The 22775-nt window shown below is 36.7% G+C and overlaps 1 protein-coding gene across 1 annotated transcript in view; it reads right to left on the minus strand.

The window, feature by feature from the left end:
- LOC103706546 (protein transport protein Sec24-like At4g32640) overlaps positions 1 to 22775 on the minus strand; it is a 35740-nt gene continuing 12965 nt past the window's right edge. Inside the window, exons 8-24 of the mRNA XM_017842626.3 lie at positions 17361 to 17441; positions 16480 to 16557; positions 16279 to 16371; positions 15469 to 15523; positions 11642 to 11718; positions 11087 to 11158; positions 10920 to 11003; positions 10483 to 10602; positions 10311 to 10379; positions 8762 to 8839; positions 8430 to 8568; positions 8022 to 8186; positions 3511 to 3656; positions 3234 to 3413; positions 819 to 907; positions 705 to 736; positions 1 to 483 (exon numbers count right to left, since the gene is read on the minus strand). Coding sequence (XP_017698115.3) covers positions 377 to 483; positions 705 to 736; positions 819 to 907; positions 3234 to 3413; positions 3511 to 3656; positions 8022 to 8186; positions 8430 to 8568; positions 8762 to 8839; positions 10311 to 10379; positions 10483 to 10602; positions 10920 to 11003; positions 11087 to 11158; positions 11642 to 11718; positions 15469 to 15523; positions 16279 to 16371; positions 16480 to 16557; positions 17361 to 17441 — 1665 coding nt within the window. The 3' untranslated portion in view covers positions 1 to 376. The remainder of the gene's footprint in view (positions 484 to 704; positions 737 to 818; positions 908 to 3233; positions 3414 to 3510; positions 3657 to 8021; positions 8187 to 8429; positions 8569 to 8761; positions 8840 to 10310; positions 10380 to 10482; positions 10603 to 10919; positions 11004 to 11086; positions 11159 to 11641; positions 11719 to 15468; positions 15524 to 16278; positions 16372 to 16479; positions 16558 to 17360; positions 17442 to 22775) is intronic.

Here is a 22775-nt window from a genome sequence, read left to right on the forward strand (position 1 = left end):
TGAAATAGTAACCAAACAACAAACTCATATTTATTGCCAAGCCACCAACATTTCTTTCCATTGCATACATCCTCTGGGTTTACAACAAATTAAAACAAATGTCAAGAAAAAGAAACGGTTCCTTGGGTTAACAACCAAACTGTTTTTATACCATTTGTATCACCTATCTCCAAGTCCTGGTAATTGTAAAAACTGCAAGCACAAAAATCCCGCACCTGTTTCCCATATGAATGGACTAGTTGGCATCAACAGCACAAAGCATGTGCATCTGTCAGGATAAATCTGATGATCGTCTTCTATCCATCTCCAATATGGATGGAACTTTTACATATGAAAATTGCATAGCAACCAAAACTTGATGAACAGGTCTTACGTCTCATGCCATTTTTGTTTGTATTTGCCGATGGACATGTACAAGGAACTCAACATAGGAAAGGCCACCAGGAGCCTTGTCTTCAACCATATATGGAAAGAAAAACATACCTGCAAATATAGAACTCCAGTACAGGTGTTAGCAATAACAGCAGTTACTTGGCATATAAATCAGCAAGACATTGTGCAGTTTGCTCAAGATTGTGCAACAAATAAAACAACTTCAAATAATCTGTTTTGGCAAACATTAATTGTCCCCCCTAGACTCGAACAGAAATCTATGCTTCGTTACTATTGGAGAAACTTCTGAAAGCAAGGGTTTGTTAACTAACCTGATGGATCACCTTTCCTGCATAACCGCAAACTGCACCAGAAGTTTTATTTGTCAATGTTGCTATTTTAACTAGCAAAAGCTATAATTACAAAGAGCAGAATATCTGCCGTACCGTAAGTATGAACATCTCTGGCGCCTAATCTCGTTAACAACATCATTCAGTTTCTTTGAAAGATCATTATCAAATTGCTGCAGTACCAGCTGCGAGGACAATGAAATGTGTCAGAAGTACACCCCAAGTTGAACCAGGAACAGAAATAAGCATGGTTGATGATTCTAGACTATTACAATATGAATCTACCAGCTTGAGGCACATACTTTACATGTATAATGAAGGAATATATCAGATGCATGCGCTTCTTTTTGGATAAAATTGGATGGACTTCTTAGTTGTTTATAAACCTATTTATCGAGGAATTGTTAAACTAACTCAATGCCTATGGTGTGCTGTATGCATAAAACTTTAGTATTTGTCTAATAATATTTCAGAGACTAAACATTCAGGGGAAATATCACTCAAAGCTTAGGGTTCATATACAAAAAACCTACTTAACATATGAAAGTTAAACACTAAAAAGTGACAGTTCACCCATGGATTCAAAGCTAGGCCATTTTAAAGAACTAAAGTGCATATCCACGTGCGTTCATAGTATTTCGTAATGATGAACCCAGCTTATTTTATCTTATTGAAAAATTCATGCTGTGGATAGGAAAAATTGAGGGATTCATAATTTGAAGATTAGGAGGTCATACAAAAAAACCTTCTCTTATTTGTCAAAACCAAATACCTGATTAGGGCTTCAGAGTTTTTGAGTCATCTTACAAAAAAGAAAAAGCTTCTAGTCATAAATGTCAGACACCATGGCACGAAGGCATCACTTGTTAAACAATGGAACCTGTGATTTGCGGTGATATGGCTATGGTATTTTAGCCTGGATGCTGATTGTGACAATTATGCCAAAAGACCAAAGAAGAAAATTCATTGTTCTCTGGAGAAGCATGTTAATGACATCCGGTAGTAATGAAGCCAAAGTAAATATTTTGAAACACGTTTGTCATGGTTAACTTCCGGAATATTGCTAAGGTCAGGTCATAGGAATATGCACCTTGGCTGTACAGGCAGTCTCAAGCTGAAAGAAGCTAAATAGACAATTTACAAATCCTATATTAAAAAGGTTAAGAAGTAACTATGCTTTGAAATGATCAAGTGTGACCATCAATCCAAACCACCAAACACTATAATTGTACCCACAGACAACTGGACTTAAGAAATTCACTTGTACAAGCTAAAATAACCAACCTGTCCTCCTAGATGCAAGCATATCGGCAATCGCCAGTTTCATGAATGTAATGATTATAACAGGGTCAAGCTACCAAGAATTATGCATGCAGAGGATCCAGGACTTAAAACTGCTTTGCCTGATCTAGTAAATGATCAGAAATGTCCTACCAGTTTTCTTAAGATACTATCTGTGCACCTATGGACTACATCAAATTTTCCTTCAAGCTCAATCAGAAAGAGACTAGAATCCCACGATGAATTGCGGAAGGAAGGATGTGATCATTTAGCATACTTCAGTCATCCAGAGATAAGAACTTCTTTGTTCTTCAAACATATTTACTTAATTTCCAAACTGAAAGCTCGTGTTAGATTTTAATCTAGATGCAAATTCTACACTAGAACCTAGCTTAAATCAAAGCCCACAGAGGAGGCTTTAATAATAAGATACCAGGCTATAATATTAGGTGGTAGTTGGCTGCTTCAGATGGTTGCCATGGAACAGCATTGCTATCTAGTATTGCAAGTCTGAAATTTCATTTTTAATCACTTACAGGCTTGCCACCTGACATTAAAATGACTTTATTATGCAGATGCACCTAAAAACAAACATTCAGTGAACTAAAGCAATTCTCAGCTGCATAAATGCAATACCCAGCATATGATAGAACTATATGTTAAAGATTTAGGTCAACCACCATCTCGTAGAGACCGAAACAGATTACTTGTTTTTATAATTCTGGATTTTAAAGGTTCATTGGCAATATGAAATTGCAAACCCAGTAAATAAAGTAAAATTCTGTTTAACACTCCAATAAATCCTGATTCGTTATTAAGGTGCATAATGTGTTGTATGCAGTCTTCCAAAAAACAACTTCACAGGTGTTTGGCATGCCAAGTAGATCCTCCACAAGAATACCCAAACCTACAAAGTTGAATATAGTATGATAGAAGAGGATGGAGGTGGATTGGGAGTGAGAGAGCTAGATGGAACCACAGTTTCCATATTTGAAAAAGAGATGCCTTTGTATAACCCCTAATTTATGGGTTTATGTTGAGTGTAGATCCAGATGTGAATTGATGGAGGAGATGTTTGAGCTTTCATTGGATTTCTGTGAATTGATGCACCGATAACCAAAAGTAACACCAAATTTAGAAAACAAGCTCCAAAGATCAGCTATATGTGCAAAAACCACACTGAAACAGGTTGACTTTAACTAATAAACCGCATAAGGTTTGGAAGCATGCCTGGGTTGGAATCCCATCAGCAGAAGAAACTCCAAATAATTGTTGGAGAATATCTGAATTCACCATGTTCGCTACATAAATTAGACCATCCTCACCATTTTCCAGCAGATAAATTCCATCTTCATTTATATGCTCACTGGATAAAGGAATTGTAGCAGATAAAAGAGATCCATCCTCCTCCTGTGACATCAGAAAAATTCAAATTTAAACATGGATTTACTATAATAATACAGAATGTTGTTTGCAGATTTTTTTCAGAATATTAACTTATCAGTACCTTTGAAGCAAGGTCATGAATAGAAATCATCCTAGGATACACCAAAGGAATAGCAAGCGAAATTGAAAGTGAAGCAACATGGCTGATCCAGTAGGATCGGTCATCCAACCGACCATCATTTCGCAAGCCAATGCTTTTGACCAAAGCTGGAACATAACAAAGTAACAAAATAAAAGTTACTAGCACGCTGGTATATAGCATTTATGTTATTCTACATGTACAAGATTGATTTAGTGTGACAAAGCAATATTGCACAAGGAAACAAGTGAGCGAAATCAGGGTGAATGTTGACACACCTAACACTAATGTAACCTGTACCAATATAACATTGAAGATCCTCTTTTAGATGTAATTTTTAATAGCATGTAAAACCACATATAAATGTATAATATAATATATTTCACAAATTCAACCACCAACCCTGACCCATTATACCTTCTCCCAACTTCCCTCTGTTTGACCAATCCCAACCCCCTCTCCCTTTGCCCATGTTAGCATCTAACAACTGGCCACCATTGGTCACATCCATCACAAGTGTGCACTTGGTCAGAAATTGTTGTCAGGATCTTACAAACCACAATCTGGTATGATCCAGACCTAAATGGACCTCAGTGATCTGGATCAGATCCCTAGTTATGGCACAGAAGATATGGATTGTAGATCATATAATCCTTGAATTCTAAGATTCAGATCCAAGTCTTTTTCCATACTAAAGCTATTGCATTATCCATCTTTTAAGATGAATTAGTTTCTTTGAGTTACGCAATGTCCAAATCATCATTAGCAAACTTTCAAAACATCAAGAGTTAAAATCTCATTAAAATTTTCAACTTTTAAGAGTAAAGAAAAAAGAGATTTTGTTGTTTCAGCACTAAGAGCTTGGGTTTTTTTTCAATATCTCTTCTATCTTTTTGAAAAAATAGATTCTTTCTACAACTACTTACAACAAAGGAGCATTGAGTTCAATAAGCTTCTTCTATATACCTTTCTTTTGGGTCAAATTACTCAAATTAAGATATTCTATGGATTTAAAGGGTGAGATAAAAAAATAATCAAAAATTGCCCCATCCTCCCTCTAAACCATCGTTGGAAACAAAACTCTCAAGGTCCCTCAACCATTGTCAGCTCCCTCCACCATTGTGCACCTCTACCGCATCCACTTGCCTCAAGACTCCACTTCCAATGAACCTCATCTGGCATGCCATCAGCCTCTTTCCACCGCCTTCCTCCAATATGAGTGTCAACCCTCCTCTAAGTCTCACTTAAGCCAAAACTTTGTCAGACTGAGGTAATCAAAACAATAATCAGATTACAAACATAAATTTGAGTGTTCGCCCATCGTAGCACATGATGTATAATGCCAGCGGATCACAGGAAGTGCAATAGTTCATTTAACAAAGTAAAATGCTAGCTAATTTGATACAACTTACACGATAAAGGGAAAGTTGGATTGCTTTAAGGCTTTAAAAATTTTCTTTCTTTGATGTCTTGGTGAGTTTAAAGGAAGAAGGCATTCCCACTTATATATATTGCTTTATAAACATCATGTCCATTAGACTTGGGGAAATTGGACTGACTTGCTTGATCGAAACCACCCGACATGGATTTGTGCAGGGTCGAGACTAGCCTGACTCACTACACCCGGCATGAAATATATAACAACCCATTTGCAATATGTAATGATATACATCAATAACAACTTTTGAATCATACAATCTTTCCCCTTCCAGGGTTCCAGCTCTCCCCTTGTCCCCTTTACTCCTTTTATTGATAGAACTAGTGTTTCAGCCTCCTCTCTTCTCTTAAAATTGGCATTAGAGGCAAACACTTGGCATTGGACAGCCTCCCTCACCTCGTTTTTTCTCTCTTTTTCTATCTAAAGCACATAAGAGGCAGAAACCATGTGGTGTTGGTGGTCCACCATTCTTGCTTCCACTCTACACCCTTCTCTTAGAAGCGACACAATGAGAGGCAGCCATCTGTAGTTGACAACCTCCCTCACCATGCTGCACCTCAAAACAACACCTTCAACTCCTGACAAGCAATTAGGTACACCTCTTCCACATCCCTCTCTATTATTCTCTCCATCTTTCTCCTCCCTTGGTGCCTAGCCATCCAACACCCTTCACCTCCTTTCCCACTTCCCATCCACCAGTCCAAAGGCCTCGCTCTCCTCTCCCTCCTGATCCCTTTGTACCATCACAAGGACCAATGGGGACAATTGATGAAACTTGGTGCTGGGAAACAATTAAGACAAGCCAAGCTGGGCCCAGGACAAGGCCTGAAATATTATCAACATGTTGGGCTTGGTCTAAGGAACTAAGGGTCAAGGCCGAGCTAGGCCATGCTTCGGCCGATAGATTTAGGGTTCATGTGTCATGGATTGACCAGACAATCATTGCTAAGGTCTAATTTGCATGTCCATCCTATAAGGATAGCTTTGCAACTATCTTAATACAAAATAAAAAGGATAATAAAATTATCTAAAAAATTCAACTTATTTTGATAGCCTTGCAGCTTTTGAACTTCTGAACAGATGGATATAAGGCAATAGAATGAGTAGTTTTCTACTGAAAAGTCAGCGAAACTAATTAGAGGATGCAATAGCAGCTGCACTTTAGTAGTTTTATAAAATTTGGATTAAATATACTACCTTATTAATAAATAGTTTAGGAGTTTATGGTGCTAACTAAAATATAAAATATCCAAATTAGTTTGATATGACTCAATAAAGCGTAGTTGTTAAATGATCACTATTCGCCACATCTCTCATCATAATTAAGATATCAAGGTAGTGACAAGATCCAATCTGAAACTTATAGGATAGCTAAACACTCAAGCATGACTTGCATATTTTTGAACTAGATTTTTTATGTTATGTGTTTTACAAGTGATCGCGTTGTATTTTGACCATCCCAGGTTTTACTCTAATGCATTTTGCTAGGATAATCAACAAATTCACATCTTATATTTTTTATTATAGTATACTAGTTATTGATGCTAAGCCCATTTGCACACTAAACAACTACTAGTATCCTTAGAAAGGTTCGGATGCTTTTTCAAAATAAAAACCGAATATATATATATTTGTGTGTATATGCGTCCTTAGAAAGGCTAAATTTTTCAAAATAAAAAGCAAAAACATATATATGCATGCAAATATGTACATATATATATAATACATACATATGTGTGTGTGTATGCATATACGTATATACATACATATATATGTATAGATAGATAGATAGATATGCATATATATGTGTGTATATGTATGCATGTATATATGCATTTATCTCTCAATGCTCTTTTCAAGCAGTGAAATTGATGGTGATCCCAGTGAGTGCCACGCACTAGCATGGAATAGTAGGACATGCAGCTGTACCAAACTACTAAATTATTGGCATGCCACTGGCATTTCAAAGTTTAAGCCTTCATAATAAACAGATTCAGATCAGTTTGGCATTTTTATGATTTATTACTTTATCAGACTGGACCAAAATTTTGAGTTAAAGAAACAAGTTGGATCAGCCACTGTCTGGGCTGACCAACTTTCTTGAAAACCTACTCCCTCTTCCCACGCATGGAAGCAAGTGGTCCACAGTTCTTCACAGCTAACTTTGATTAATTACATTCTTCTTAATAACTTCAACTTCTTATCAAACAAATGTTCATTGCAAGACCAAGATGCACACTAAGCATAACCTATTTCAAAAATGAGATTCAGTTATACACAATGTAATCACATGCAGACTTGCTGACCTAGTTCAACTATCAGGTACCATGATGATCCTGTTCATAACACAGTATCAGTAAGTTATCATTAGCTATGAACTTCTACATGTATGGTAACCTATTTCTGATAAGGATCATTGCCATCTGGCCAGTAGATAATCAATGCCAGCAAAAAACGAAAAAACAAGGCTAAAAATCCATTAAACCCTTTTTCATGAAGCCATTTTTTTTTAAATGATCAGCTTCAAATCCAACCCTTATTGTTGGATAAGGTTTCATTACATGCATAGCAGCATAATATGCATGCATGCATATATGCGTGCATTCTTGCACCCACTTGGTGCATAGGTTAGAGACCACCAAAGTAAGTGATTTTTTGGTTTCTAGTAATTTATAGTTCTACAAATAATGATCAACGGTGTGAATTGGGTGCCCCATTTTCAGTTCTTCTCCAAATCCAGCCTTTATTATTGGGATAAGGCTCGGTTACATGCATACCTACATAACATGCATACATGCGTAACCAAGAAAAATTAATAATGACAGGTTCATGAACAAGACAATCAATAATGAATTTTTAAAATTTAACAAAGAACAATTTAAATTAGAGTTCAGTTGACAACTTGACAGATATTTCATGCTAAGTAACATTGGTAATGATAATTCCATTCATGCTTGAACTATTATATCAACTATTAAAGATAGGCAAACAAGTTCTTTCATGCGCTGCATAGAGTATGTACCAGAAACATTTTAACCTCAGGGTGAGGGAATACCTAGGGTATATAGAGGCAAAAGCTTAAGAGCCTCTGGAAGAATTAGCTGTCCGGATGATGATACAGTCGCACAATATTTACGATAGGAGTGTAAGATGTTGATGCAGAGGTTTGTTATTTGATCCCGAACTTGAGATAGAGGACTAGTTGGGACGCCATTTGCAGCTGTAGGATGCAGAACAATGAAAAAAGTCATTTAGTGTGAAGAAATTATCCAAGAAAGCTTGCAACCACTTAATTGTCAAGAACCAGCGTGCATATCAGAGTAGAATAAATAGCAAATGTTACTTTTCTCAACCAAGTTGAAGTGAAAATATTGATACTGCTTTAGAAAAACAAAGACAACTAGATGAATTTTATAAATAAACAATAGTGCAAGAGCGAAAAACAAAATGTAAAATATTTTACCTTGCTTCAGAAAACAGGCAAACTGAGTGTCCAGATCAGCTGAACGAAACAGATTGCTGAGCATGCTGGTGCAGGGAAGTGAGAGATTTATAATTCGTATTCGTCTTTGCCCATACACTGTAGTGTAAAGAAGAGCACACTGGACAAGGAAGCAATAGTAAACAAGATTGCCTCTCTAAAGTAATAGATGATATTTCCATCAAAAGTCAAACACGATGCCAATACTTGAAAGTTGAAACATAAAGTGTAAGATAGTTTGTACCAGGCACAATAGAACTGAGTTGAATGATATGAAGGCAGTGGTGCTCATATTTGTAAGGTTTTGTTCATACCTGGAAACCACATTCTGAACCCTCCTGGAACTTATCATCATGTTTGAAAGTGACCATTATGGTTTTGTCGCAATCAATCTGTGTCAAACAAACTTCCTTAGAGCTGCAAATCGATATGCAATGTGACAATAAAGCAGAATAAACGTCTGGTCATATCGATTCAATGTTAGCAAATCATATTATAATTGACATTGTAAGAAGGGGATACATCAGTAGGGAGGACTAAACTTCCCCATAAATGAAAAATTTAGAAGATTGGTCTTCTGAAATATTCAAACAATGTTTCAGAATGCCTATAATCTTCAAAAGGGACTGATCAGAAGAGTTAATACAATAGTACCAGCACCATTCTATTACAGTGTCAGCACGCCCAGTACGGCACCTAATTCAGCAATACTAATGTCGGTATGCCCCTCATACTACATACCGGTTCAGTACCGTACAGTACGCTACAGTCAATACGCACCGGTACCGACCAGTACAGCAAACCTTGGTAAAAAACTAAGTGAAAAGGACAGGTTAGCAATGTTGTATGGATGTGTTGAATGGCTGTGTATGTGAAAGCAGATTCTGCTCCGTATTTGGAAGTCTGATTCAGTAAAATTAGGGATTCACCATATATTTCAACATCAATAAAGTATTTCTAATTGTTGATCAAGAGTGAGTTTTACAAAAGTAGCTTAGTTTTAAGGACATGATTCTGATCATCAATCATTTTCCCCTTTTGGCATAATTATTCACTTTGCATCGCAATTTAAACAAACAAGTTCTACTTTTATCTTTAGCAAAAATCCAATTAATAAACAAGGTATTATGTTAAATATGCATATTATCTTTATATTAGTTGTCTTGACAGATAAGTCAAAGATGTGTAGGTGTATGAATTTAATAAAACTTGTCATATTGGAGAAAACACGGTGTGATCGATTTCCACATCTTGATGCTATTATACAAAAAAGGGAAGGACAACAAAGATATGTATATACATACATACATATATATGATAGAATCAAAGTAGATTGCATGACATGATATAGTGGAGAAAAGCTTCTAATTCTATCTTGTCATGATTTGCTAAAATAGAAGAGGAAGCAGGTGCTGGGAAGTGGATATTTTAGACCTTTTGGTATGGAAGGGCTTAGGAAGCCAGTGTGAGTCAAAGATTCTAGGAAGATTTTAAAGTAGGTGCGTTACCCTAGGTAGAAGATTCCGGCTATTAAGAAACAAAGTCATGATTTGTCGGTGTTCACATGCTCACACACGTAATTGTTATTATTTATGGAAACATGCAGGGGCCTGGATGAACTCAGCCATCATTTCTAAAATCTAAATTTACCTTGTTATGACAGCAGTAAAAGAATTGTTTTTGGCTGCCAATAAAATGGTAGGTTAGTCCTGGTATTTTGCCAGTTATCTACTCATACCTGACTGGTTAAAATGGATTCAACCATTCAAATGATTTGTTAAGAAATTCATAATGTGAAATAAATTTACAGCAGCATGATTTCCAAAGGCAGAAAACAACTTAAAAAAATATAAGAGTACCAACCGCAGGAAGATCAATATCAGTGGGAATGCGCTTGCAAAAATTTCCAGAGTACTCCTGAACTTGAAGGCCCTATTAAGAAGTAAAATAGAGAAAACAATATTCATGGCCAAGAAAACTTTAGTTTCAAAATATGAGCATGAACACTAGCAAGTACATCTCTTATGAGACCTACCTGGCTGCACCTCACACGCATCACAGCCTCAAAACCTTGGGGTCTACTGATATTCCATCTAAGATCATTGTAGAGTTTAGCAGTATCGGAAACAGCAGAAAATGGGTAGTAATAATAAACCTGCAACAAGGAAAAAGAATATAAATTACTTCTGAAATAAACCCATGTCTAAAACAACACCTACCACCACATTCATCATTTTATGCGGTCTTCATTCTTTCATTTTGAGTATATCCTCAACATAAATTTATAATTTGTTATCTTTGATTACACAACACATTTGATATTAAAAAAAGATGTTACCACCTAACTCATTTGTACCCATAAGAATATCTACAGTAAATATAAAATGTTTCAGTGCCATTGATTTAATTAACAGGTAAAACGGAACCCATTCCCTTAATTTTTGATAAAGCACACGATATAAGAAAGACTACCTGTCCTCCAGTAGTTCTTGGAACAACAGAGATGGAAGCGATGTCCACGAAGGTCTGGGTTGTAAGGAATATATCCACACAAACCTGGAAAAATGTTATGTTATTATTTTGCCTCCATCCAAGATAGATTCATTTCAAACTTCTACCGATTACTTGTATAAGATCACCTGATATTCAGCAAACTCTATTGCCATTGTTTTTAGAGTCTTATCTGCTGGCTGAAGCAATTTATGGGCCTCCTGAAATCCAGTGAAGGATGTTAGATAGGATATACTGCTTATTCAACTTTCATTTAGACTTGAATTTATGATGGAATCTATTTATGTCCATAGTAACTTACAAACAAATCAGAAGGCTAATTTTTTATCATTTTAAACTTGTACTAGAATCACAAAGAGCCATAATAACATAGTCAGCTTGCTATGTGTTAGAACAAGACGAAAATTAAGAATCAAACCACACTGACCTAACTGCAAGGTAGCTTATATATAAAAAATTAAAGACATTCTACAAATGAATAACTGAACTGTCAAGATTTTTTCTTGAGTTGGAACTATCAAGGTTCACGACTATTCCAGATTCTAACATCTTTTGCCATGACTGAGTCTCTTGAAGCTCAAAGTTAATAAGAAACTATCCACAAAATACCAGTATTAATGTATGAGCATGTACAAGAATCAGACAATCAAGCACGAGAATATTAGAAGCTATATATCGCAAACCTTATCTCCTGAAGAAATATTTGTTCTTCCTTCTGCTTCTCTGGAGGAAAGAGACCCAATACCAACTGATGGCAAGACTGTAAGGAACAAAATATAATCAGAAACTATTCATTAAATATAACAAAATACAACCAAAAAAGAGATGAAGCAAAATTTACACCCATGAACTAAACAGGTTGAGGCCATATACACTTACAGATTGTATACATGTACACAAAACAAAGATACAGACACCCAATTTTCTGCTATCTGCCTAAATTGGTCTCAAAAGGTTGAAAATTATAATCAATGAAGCACCTCAGATACCATAATAATACACTTGTTTTTATTTTAAAGTGCATCAGCAAGAGCAGATGAATAGTTGCAACTTGCAAATACTGAAACATGGGTGCAAAACTTTAGCCAATTGACATTCTTGTCCCTGCTTCAATTATAATAATACGGTACCATTTAGTTTGAAATAAAGCTTTTTTCCAATAAAAGGTTTGAAATATCAAGAATCAAACCCATATTGACCAAGGGTGGGTATAGCATGTGTTGTATTTATCAAGCATCATGTCGACAGAAGTTATCAATAGCTATGTATAGATAGCCCAGAAATAAACCCTTGCTACTGAATATTTTTCCCTCCTATCATGTTTTCCAGTCTCATTGGTGTGTTTTTGTAAGGAAATAAGGCAGGGGAGTTGATTTAAGTGTCCTGACCTTCTGTGTGCGCTGAAGTCAATGACATTCATATTGTCAAAAAAAAACACATAAATTGGAGTCAGAAATACATATTATAACATATTTGTGATAAAGATCTATAACATGCATACTTAAGACATAATGAACAATTAGGAATAGCATCCAGGTTTTTCAAAAGACACATCACTTGAGATAAAATTATGTAGGAACATAAACAAATCGACGTTCTCCACTTCTTCTTGTATAAACAGCTGGTGGGAATTGTTCAACATCTAACAAGAGGTTGATCTCTGCCTAAATTTGAATTAAATTTCTCAAGTTCATCCACTTTACAACTTGATTTCCTATTTCTTTACTTCGACGGAAATTCAAATAAAAACATGGTCGTTCTAGCACCATATTTCAAACATTCAAGGTCGAATCCCGTGAAGATTGACATAGGATGCTTTAAGAATCTCTCTTTGATTGTTTCGATCTACAAATTGAGAACAAGCCTTTTTCCCCACTAGAAACTATTCCCTAGCAGCAGATACTGCTTGGTTTAGGCATTGGTTCAGCCTGTCATGGGGCAAAGTGACCTTGATCTACCTTGAATCACCCAATTCAGGGTCAGTTCAAGTGGTTCAGCTGGTAGTTGCCCGAATAGAAACCCCCTGCACCCTTAGGGTTCGCACAGTATGTACCAAGATGTACAAACTGAATCGCCCAGTTTTCAAAGTTGGTTTCATATTTGCTAACTTTTTGACCCTCATCTCCAAGATTTCCACCTCTAACCAACTTTGATCATCTCCCCCTAACGCTACCTCATCGTATAAAAATTATATAAATAAATTAACCTTCTCCATTTGAACATCAACACTTAATACATAAATAACAAATGAAAGGACTTAATTGCTTTGGCTTTTCAAATTAATAATAATAGTAGTAGTAATAGTATTAGTAGTACTAGTAATCATCGCATTAATGAAGAGCCATTATTTCAGCCTTTAAACATATGACATACATATCCCCATTAGCTAGTAGTGTAGTACATCTCCAACCAAGGTATGCTGAACCGACCGGAACCGGTCGGTTTAGTCTGTACCGAACCGGTGCCGACAAGCACCGGTATGGTACAGCCCATAAAAATGGTTTCGTACTTGTACCGGTGCGAGCCAGTTCGCACCGGTCCAAACACATTTTGCCTGCGCGTGGGCGCGCGGGAGCGCCCATGTGGCTGGAATCCATATGGGCCACTTCATGCCACAGAGTGGTATTAAATGCCACTATGTGGCATTTAACCCGTCCGCGCGGACGCGCACGAACACGGAGTTTTTTTTTGTGGGAATCGCGCGCGGACGCACGAGTGGAGAACGCGCGGACGCGCGAGTGGAGAACGCACGCCCGCGCGCGTTTCCCCGTGCAGGAACCACGTCCGCGGCCGATTCTCCAGCAAGCAATCACGCCCCCACGGCCGCGCGGTTCCCCGCGTGGGGCAGCGCGCCGATGCGGGCTGGCATAGAGTGGCATTAAATGCCATTTTGTGGCATTTGATGCATCCACGCGCGTTGCGGACGCGCGCAGACGCGTTGTTTTTTATTTGACGTCCACGCACGCGCGACCGCGGACGCGCGCGTCTCCGGTTCGGTACCTACGCCAGTACGGTCGGTCCGGCGAACCTCGTCTCCAACCATTTGCATTTTCTTTGTCCTGAAGTTTTCATTAGGTTAGCTAGTAAATAACAAGAACCCATGTCTCCAAAGATATTTCATAATCTTTATTAGTATTTTATAAGCCTACGATAGTACAGTTGTTTAACCTTCACATTTTGGCGATTTTTAACACCTTTCTTAAGTGAGATTCTGATAAATCATGTCCACCTTTAAAGTGTTCATTAGCTTCAACAATGAACCATTAACAGTTTCATGGTCTTCCCTCTTTCTCATAAGCTGAATGGTATTTGCTCTTGGTTCACCTGATTATTTACCTAAGTCTCTAAATTTCTAATCCATCAAAAAGATATTATAAAGTATCATCAGATATAAAATTATGCTGCACAGAAGTATAACTTTTACGATTAGTAATCAAATACAACAAAAATGTATTAACATGGGGGGGCATGTTAGAACAATATAGGCATGCCATATACCCAATATAAAGAAGCAAAACAGTATTAGGACAACTATTTGATGTCAGCCTTTACACCCAAAGTAGCCTTGTGGAGCTTTTAATCCTTGTCCACTATATCATTTAGCTTTTCTTAATTCCACTTCCAATTTACAAGACTTTTTGATTTACATAAAAATCTAATCTTATGCAGCACTTTGCCAGCTTTGTTGGAGATAACCAAATCAACCTGGTAATTGAAAGTCCATTAGTTAACATGGATGCTGATATGCATCCATATCAACTTTCTCACATACACCATACAAATTTTACGTGCCAACAAGATTGAGAAGGGAAGAGATGATACATTGTGTTTCTTGGGCAGGGGTGGAGGAAGCGGGATTCATTTCTGAAACAGTTATTTTCTTTTTCTCTTTCTTGTAAAACTCGATTTTCATAAGAAAATTTGCAAATTTAATCAACATAACTAAAGTTAGATCAGGAAAGTGGCAGCAACGGATACCATAGGACAGAGGCTTTTCTCAGAGTTTGGTTAATATACTGTTCATAAGCCTGTAAGTTTTTTCCCCTTTTCGGACAGAGCTTAGGTTAATATACTGTTCATAAGCTTGTAACATCAAGCCCAATTCGAGCCAATTTACTGCCACACCAGCATGCAACATACTGGAAGCTCTTGAAGAACTAGATGCATGCAAACTCTGACAGTAGTTTTCAAGCAAAGCCAGCAAACTGAGAACCCCATGCTATCACCAAATTGGGAGTTAAAAAAGCTGACATGTAGTGATCAATACTCCTACTTCCAGAGTCTCAAACATTCTATGAAAAAACGAAATAGTATAAGAATTTTAAAACTTCTAAGGACCATTCATCCTACAGTTCTATTAAAAATATTTTTAAAATCAAAAACCATGCCCTAAACCTATTGAGAGAGGAAAATTTTAATCTACAAGATGTGCAGATAACTGAGATAATGAGCGAAAAATGCATGATTTTGTTCTAGTACTAAATAAAAGCAAGTTTACTGTGGGGCTTGCCTGATTGAAATACAAGAAGCTTTCCGCCTGTGGGTTTCATAGCCAGGAACCCAGCCTGAAATGGATTGAACATAAATATATAAGATTAGTCAGTTGTTCTTCGAGAGGAATGGCTAACATTATTGATTCTGACACTAGTGGTTGAGCATTACTCCACATATGCATATATGAAAATAAATTTACAAATTTTTAAGTTAAGCTTTTCGAAGTTTAAAATTACCGTCCAATTAATTTGAATTTAATGGCTTGTTTGGTTGCGGAATATATTTTGGAAGGGATGTCCTTGTACTGTTGAACGGATAGACCTATACAACCGAATAGGACCTTTTTGGCATCTGGTTGGATGGATAAGTGCAGGAAATAAGGGGCATTAATACGCATTGAACTTCAAGATAGTTTGGACTTTTATCAGAAAGACCAAATTGCCCTCTCACTTTTTTGAATATGGGCAAATGGTAATTGAAGGGAATAAGGGTAAGCTTATTCTGCAATAGAAGCCTAGTGCACCATTTTGGTGGAATAGACTTATATTCTGCCAGCCCGCTTATACCCCCACATGTTATAAGCCCCTTTCCATGATCCTTTTCGGTGTTATGCAAGGATATCACCCATTTGGTGGAATATCCCCCCTCTTATTCAGCAACCAAACGCCCTAGTACTATTATAGAATATTGTAAATCTTCAGTAACTTATAAGTATACAGCATCAGAGAATTCAGATCCCTATGTACATAGCTCGCAGATATTAAAATATGAAAGAAAGAGGAACAAGCATAGTCAGGATAGTGAACGACCTTAACAAAATGCATACCTTGATAGCTGCACCAAAAGCAGATTCAGTGACTCTATTATTTTCAAACATGTTTGGGATGCTATCCAGCAATTGCTCCAAATTTTGACGGCACTAAATCCTCAAAATAAACAAGTGAGTTCTCTAAGCATGAAATTTGTAAAACCTTGTTGATAGAGGAATGCAAATGTAAGTCAATGAGTAGAAAAACAAGCAACAAACCTCAGTAAGTTGAACAATCAGGTCAGTATGAAGAGGTGTATAAACATCTTGTATGTCCGGAACAATGAGCATCAAAGGCTGCAAATGTAGTAAGAATTAATAAAATAAAAAAAATCATTTCATGCAAACCACTACTATCAATAGCATCCTGTGCAAATGTATTTAACTCCATATCCTCGGACACTTTGTAAGTGAAGAAATGCTAAGAGATTTCTTCACAGCTTTTCCACAATGCTTGTCTGCTATAGGACAAGCATCAACATGATGATATGCATGTAACAACACAATGTTTAAGAGTGCATAGGCAACCTAGACTTGAATATGTAACCAGCAAATTATCTTTTTATATTTTACGACTCATTTAATCCAGAATTTAGCCTACAAAATTGTTTCCTCAAACAATACAGACCTTGCCAAAGCATACAGTGCACATGCTGCATCTATTAGATGACTCAAGGCACACGAACCCAGCCAAATTTCAATTTTTAATAAAAAAATGAGGTACCTATTGACATAAAAGTATGCACATGAACTGACCAGGATACAAACATTTGAACTCAATTCCCAAGGTTTACCTCATAAACACGATATCATTCTTGTTGAGGTTTTTACCACTCAATTTTTGTTCCCAGTTGGTCCTTTCTACTGAAACATTCTGTAGATAGTTGTGTTATGGGGGTAGCGTAATTCATCTTACTGGTCAAGCCTGAGTGTAACATGTAACTTGCACAACTACCCTGGAAGGGTTGGCTGGACTCAAATTTCTATGGATGCAAGACAACATAACAAGAGAAATAGGTGATTCTTAATAGCTCTATAAAAATAAAAGTTCATGCCAGCTCCCAATTGCTTGTAAGACATGATAAAAACATCTCCATTACCTGCTGTGAAGCTCGTTTAAGATTGTAAAAATGAATAGATGAATCGAATGTCGCAACGCCCACCATCGTTCGAGGACCTTCCTGCAAGGAGGCAACAAATTTCAATAACTTGAACAACGTCCAGTCTCTCTTGGTCATAAAAGTTGCAGGATGCAAAATAATAGGTGAATACAAACAGAAATTAAACTTTGTATCAAGACATTAACATGGACGAAAAACTTAATTAGATAATAATTATTAAAAAAGAAAGGCAAATAGAAAATATATGTTTTAGGTTGATTCCTTGCATCGGCCTCCAAAATATAATTCTGGCAGTGCTAAAAGTGATTCAGCTAATGTGGCAAGTTGTTACTAGTTAAGACGACAAAGAATGATTTAGAAACTGCAAAGTAAAAAATAAAACCCATAATTAAATTTTCATAAATATATCTGTTCAATGATTCAAATCCTATGGGATGGGGCCATCCTAGTTTTTCTGTCTATAGAATGGGATGCGCCACTCGGGATGGTGTATGTCTTGTCCTTTTCCAGTCCGTCTTGCCATATCCCATCCCGATACTTGGGATTGTAGGACATCCTCACATCCCAACGGGAATTAGATCCTTGCTTATGTTGATGTCATTGTCAATCTCATCACAATGCCAGCATGTCCACATTGGTATGATAACAACAAAACCGTAACACTGAAAATGAAGCTAGCATGCTTCGCATAACAACAATAGCGAGCCCGTGTTAATTACAGGATAAAATAATGCAACATCATGCTTTTCCAAGCAGAATTGGTCTAACATTGAGTCTAGGGGCAGCTGCACACCTTTTAATGCACAGTAATTAATTGACACAACTTCTGATGGTAAGTAATTAATTGAGAAAACTGGCACATCATACTACAAGATTCCCTTCTATTAGCAAAAGCTCATAAGCTGCATTAAGAATTGTATGATTCTAGTTCTAGGATTATTATATGGAAACTAAAACTTTCATGCTCAACAAGTTAGTTGCCTGTAACTACTGATATTTGAGAAATATCCCAGAGAGCTTTAGTATTTGGTAAGCAGGTTAAAGTATGAGCACTAACAGAAATAAACATTCCAAGAATTAGACAGCCATGTTACCTCTCTATTCACCATACAGTTACATAGTAAATATCATCTTTCTTTAAGAAAAAGCATCGGCCATTATTTTGACAATGATGTTGTAAAGTGAGATACTCATGGCAATTGTTTTGAGAGATGACAGAATCCTGTCTTGTCACAATACCAACAATAATATAAGTGTACAACGGCAGGTCTAGAAGCTTCTTCAGACCCATATAATGTACCTTTTCTGATATAACCAGTGACAAAGAAAAAGGGGCAACAGTGCTATAAAATGCTAACAATTAAGAGTTAGAGGTACTAGGGCTTTTCGTCCATGAGAGGAACGAGTATAGCATGGTTATGATCCTTATTTCAACTTTGTGGACGTTTTGATTGGTTGTTTTCATCAATGAGGGAGTCCTTTCATTGCTTAGCCACTTATCTGTGGCATTGTTGTGATTTTCCGGAGCAGCAAAGACTAATTGCTTATAGAGAGAACCAATCTGATCAACTGATCCTTGACACCTACAGTATGCTATAACTGCCAAATATGAAGGAGAATAAAAGACAAGAAGATCTCAGAAACTCTGATAAGTCCTAGTCCTAATCAAATTCTCAGATCGATGAACTAATTCCCAGCAAAAAATTCTCTACATCTGGTCTTTTCATTTAAAGGATCATGTCTAACAACAAGCAAGCCATACTTGATTTTTCTTAAACATTTTTCCATGTGGATTATTGAACTACCACTAACACTAACATTACTCTCAATTTTTCTTAAACATTTTTTTGACGTGGATTATCAAACACTGTCCAATGTTCTGGTAGTAGCTTGAGCAGATGTCATCACTGCATTGGTGGCACCTGGGGTACAATGAATTAAAATAGTTGGATCATGACGTTAAGACCAAAGGAGAAAAACTGAGGTAACCAGAGAAGAGCTGGGTAACCTAGGCAATCTTGTGAAAAAAACAGCAAGGAGATTGATGCCCAAGAATTCAAAGAACTGACAAAATAGTAAGTCCATTTTCCATACCATGGCACTTCACAAGAAAAATCTGGCAACGAATTCTTTTCACAAAATGTGTGCAATTAAAGTTAGCGCCCAACAATACAAAGAGCGAGAATACAATTTGAAGTTTCATATCCTAAACTTAAACAGAAAATTCCAAATCAAGGAACTTTTAATTGCCGGAATTGTCAAAAAGTACCTGTTTGGCTGCATCATGTTCCAGAAATTAAAGGTCAAGCTCGTAAGGAAAAACTAGAATATATGTTTCAAGAAGGAGAAGAAAGTATAAGTGCAGCAAATACACAAAAAACATGATGCAAAATTTTTCATGACTAAAGATGCTGAAGTTCTTCTGAGAGAAATTCTTCTCAAAGATTATGATGCAGTCCACTACATAAACTACATCAACTTGACGCAAAATTCTCTTAGCATCATAGACTAAGTAGATAAGTTCAGCTTGTTCTCGATACAGAACTTAGTCACAAAGCAAACCAGGATAATTACTTGGTTAGGCACCAATTTGAATTAGAATAGTCAAATCCAGCTTCTATTTTCCCAATTGGATCATGGTCTATTAGATCAACTAGACCATAGATGCTAATTTTATAGGTTCAGACACCATGCTTCTCCATGAAAACACAAAACTTTTAGAAAACAATTAGGGCAATGAAAAGTGAATTGAGGAGCCAATCTAGCCCATGCTGTACATCAGTTGGTAGAGCACAAAAGGGACAATCTTCCATGTCAATCCTGCTAAGCAACAGGGGTGGAACCAAATACTTGCTCCCACGAGGGCTGTAGTTCTTGCAATCCAGCCCTCTGTAAACATAGAAAAATGTTGGCAATGTTCATAAGTGCTGGTCCTTTATCATTTATTTTCTATAAGTTGGCCACTTTTTGTAACCAAAGAGTCCATTAACTTGTAATTGGCCCCCCTCCCACTTCTAAGCAAAGAGTACATGAGAAGATGGGTTCTCTTAAACTTATTTTGGAAAAAGTAACCAACTCAATTATCAATAGGATGACAACGAGAGAGAGAGGGGAAAGAGAGGGAAAGAGAGAGAGAGTTGTTTGGTGGAGTGGAGAAGCCATTGGATTGTGTATGTTATTTAGGGCATTCTTGGATACCGGAATTTCTCATCTGGTGATATCTTAAGATGGGTGCTTCTCTTCGTCTCAAGGGGATGAGAGGAAAAACAGTTACAGTGGTTGAAGGAGGCTGCCAAAGGCCTACAATCCATGAGTTCTCAAGATAACAGATTCCACTGGAAATGTGAACTATGCTATCCCCAAAATTTAGGGACTTGAAAGAGGTAAGGTTCCCAATGAAGAGGAAAACCACTCTCCACCTTCGCAAGCTCTTCCCACTATTATATGTTCATCCTATACGGGCATCCACAAAGTCCCTTAAGGAAGAGCGAGAGAAAGGTGGAGACAGCTTACCATATGGGCGTTAATTAAGAAAAGAATTGTGTGAAGGGCATTTCATGTCATTTACACACATTCCTGCCTGTTTGTAACTGAACACAGAGTCCTTATTTTTCTTTTTGAAGAAAGCAACAAAACACCAAGCCTCCTTTCAATTTCACGTTCCAAAACAATATTGACAGCAGGCATGTTCATTTTTCTTTTTTCCTTTTATCTCATCTAATCAACAAGATCTTAGATTTTCTTTCTATTGAATTGCCTTATATTAGTTTTAAGAGGATTGGGCATTCTTATTCTTTGCTTTGTAGTAGAGAGGGGATTCTCTGTTTTTTACATTCTAGTATTGTAATCTTTTCCTTTTTGGTCTAAGAAAATTGTACAGCCATAAGAACCATAATTTAACATGTTAATCATCGCTAAAGTTTGTAAGCCCCAAAAAATACTAATACGATTTCTTTTACAAACATCAACAAGGCTTAAAATACTAATTTCTATATTTATATAGTTCTAAATTTCTTTGTCAACAAAAACTTTTAACATCTTTCTGAGTAAACTTTTTTTTATTTTGGTAACACATTTTGTTGGTCCCCCAGATAAAATTGCTGGCTCTGCCCCTGCTAACCAATCATGCTCATGAAACAGCACTTCCAATTAACATTTGTGTCTCTTCTAGAAGTGTGGACAACAAAATGCCAACCATTGTACAAGCATGAAATGTTATGACTTGAGTGTAGATACTGTTCCTAGACTGTATTCAAATCAAGTTTCTTAACATCATGCACAAAGAGGAAAATGGCTTTGAGGAATATGGCACAACAAAATATATTTTATGAGAATGAAAATAAGATGATATCATGTAATTTGAACATAAAGACCTCTTAAAGCTTTAGTTCGTTTATCCAAGAGACAAGTACATTCCCAAAATCAGTTAGCCTGATTGGCTACATGACCAAGTTTTTTTCATATAGATATGGTAGCAGGATAGCCTTTCTCATCACTGACAGTAATAAATAAGTGAAGCAATTCACTTAAAGATACAAAAGAAACCTTGGGCTTGACAAGAATTACACATCTCTCGGTTTATAAAAGATGACAAGTTGCGAGTCAAATATGGTTGTTGGTTAATTTTTCTATTGGAAAAAAATTTCTTTATGAGAACAAAGTATAAAGCTAAATGTTGGAAGATCAATGTTGCTTGGACACTCCCAAATCTAGCTTCTTGATTTGTCGAAAACTTGGATACATCATAACCCCCATTCACACTTTAAATCTAAGAACCAAATAATTGTCATTATTGCATTTCAACTTTGGAACTTTTATATAATTTTTTGTATGCTTAAAACAACATCGATAGAAAAGCTCATAGCTTTTATCAAATTATGGAGAACTCAGCCTCACAGATTATTAATTAGATACTTACAAAATTATGCACACATCTATTTATTATAGATGTATCCTTAAGTCCACTTCTTTGATGGCATTCCTATACATGGTATGTTGTACCGGTCAGTACCGGTTGGTACCAAGCGTATTGTACCAGTACCGGTGGGTACCGGTACCGCTACGCCAGTGTCGGTATGCCTAACGTACCACGTACTGTACCGTACTAACATTCGGTACGCCTATGCTAGTGCAGCACCAGTATGGGGTCCGATACCGGTACGGTGAACCTTGCTCCTATTGAATTAATCTATTTAGACACCTGGACATTTGACACCCATATCACATCCATTCTAAGGAAAATTTCAATTTTATTGAAAGACAATGAGCAACAAATCTCAGACCTCATGGAGGAAAATAAGTGCAAAAAGAAAAAAGAGGCCAAGGGATATGCTCAACACAAACCATACAATGTCTTCTAGACATCAAAAGGCATCGAGAAATCTTTGTGGTGAT

The sequence above is a fragment of the Phoenix dactylifera genome, chromosome 14 (assembly GCF_009389715.1).
Source record: "Phoenix dactylifera cultivar Barhee BC4 chromosome 14, palm_55x_up_171113_PBpolish2nd_filt_p, whole genome shotgun sequence".
Lineage (NCBI taxonomy): Eukaryota > Viridiplantae > Streptophyta > Magnoliopsida > Arecales > Arecaceae > Phoenix > Phoenix dactylifera.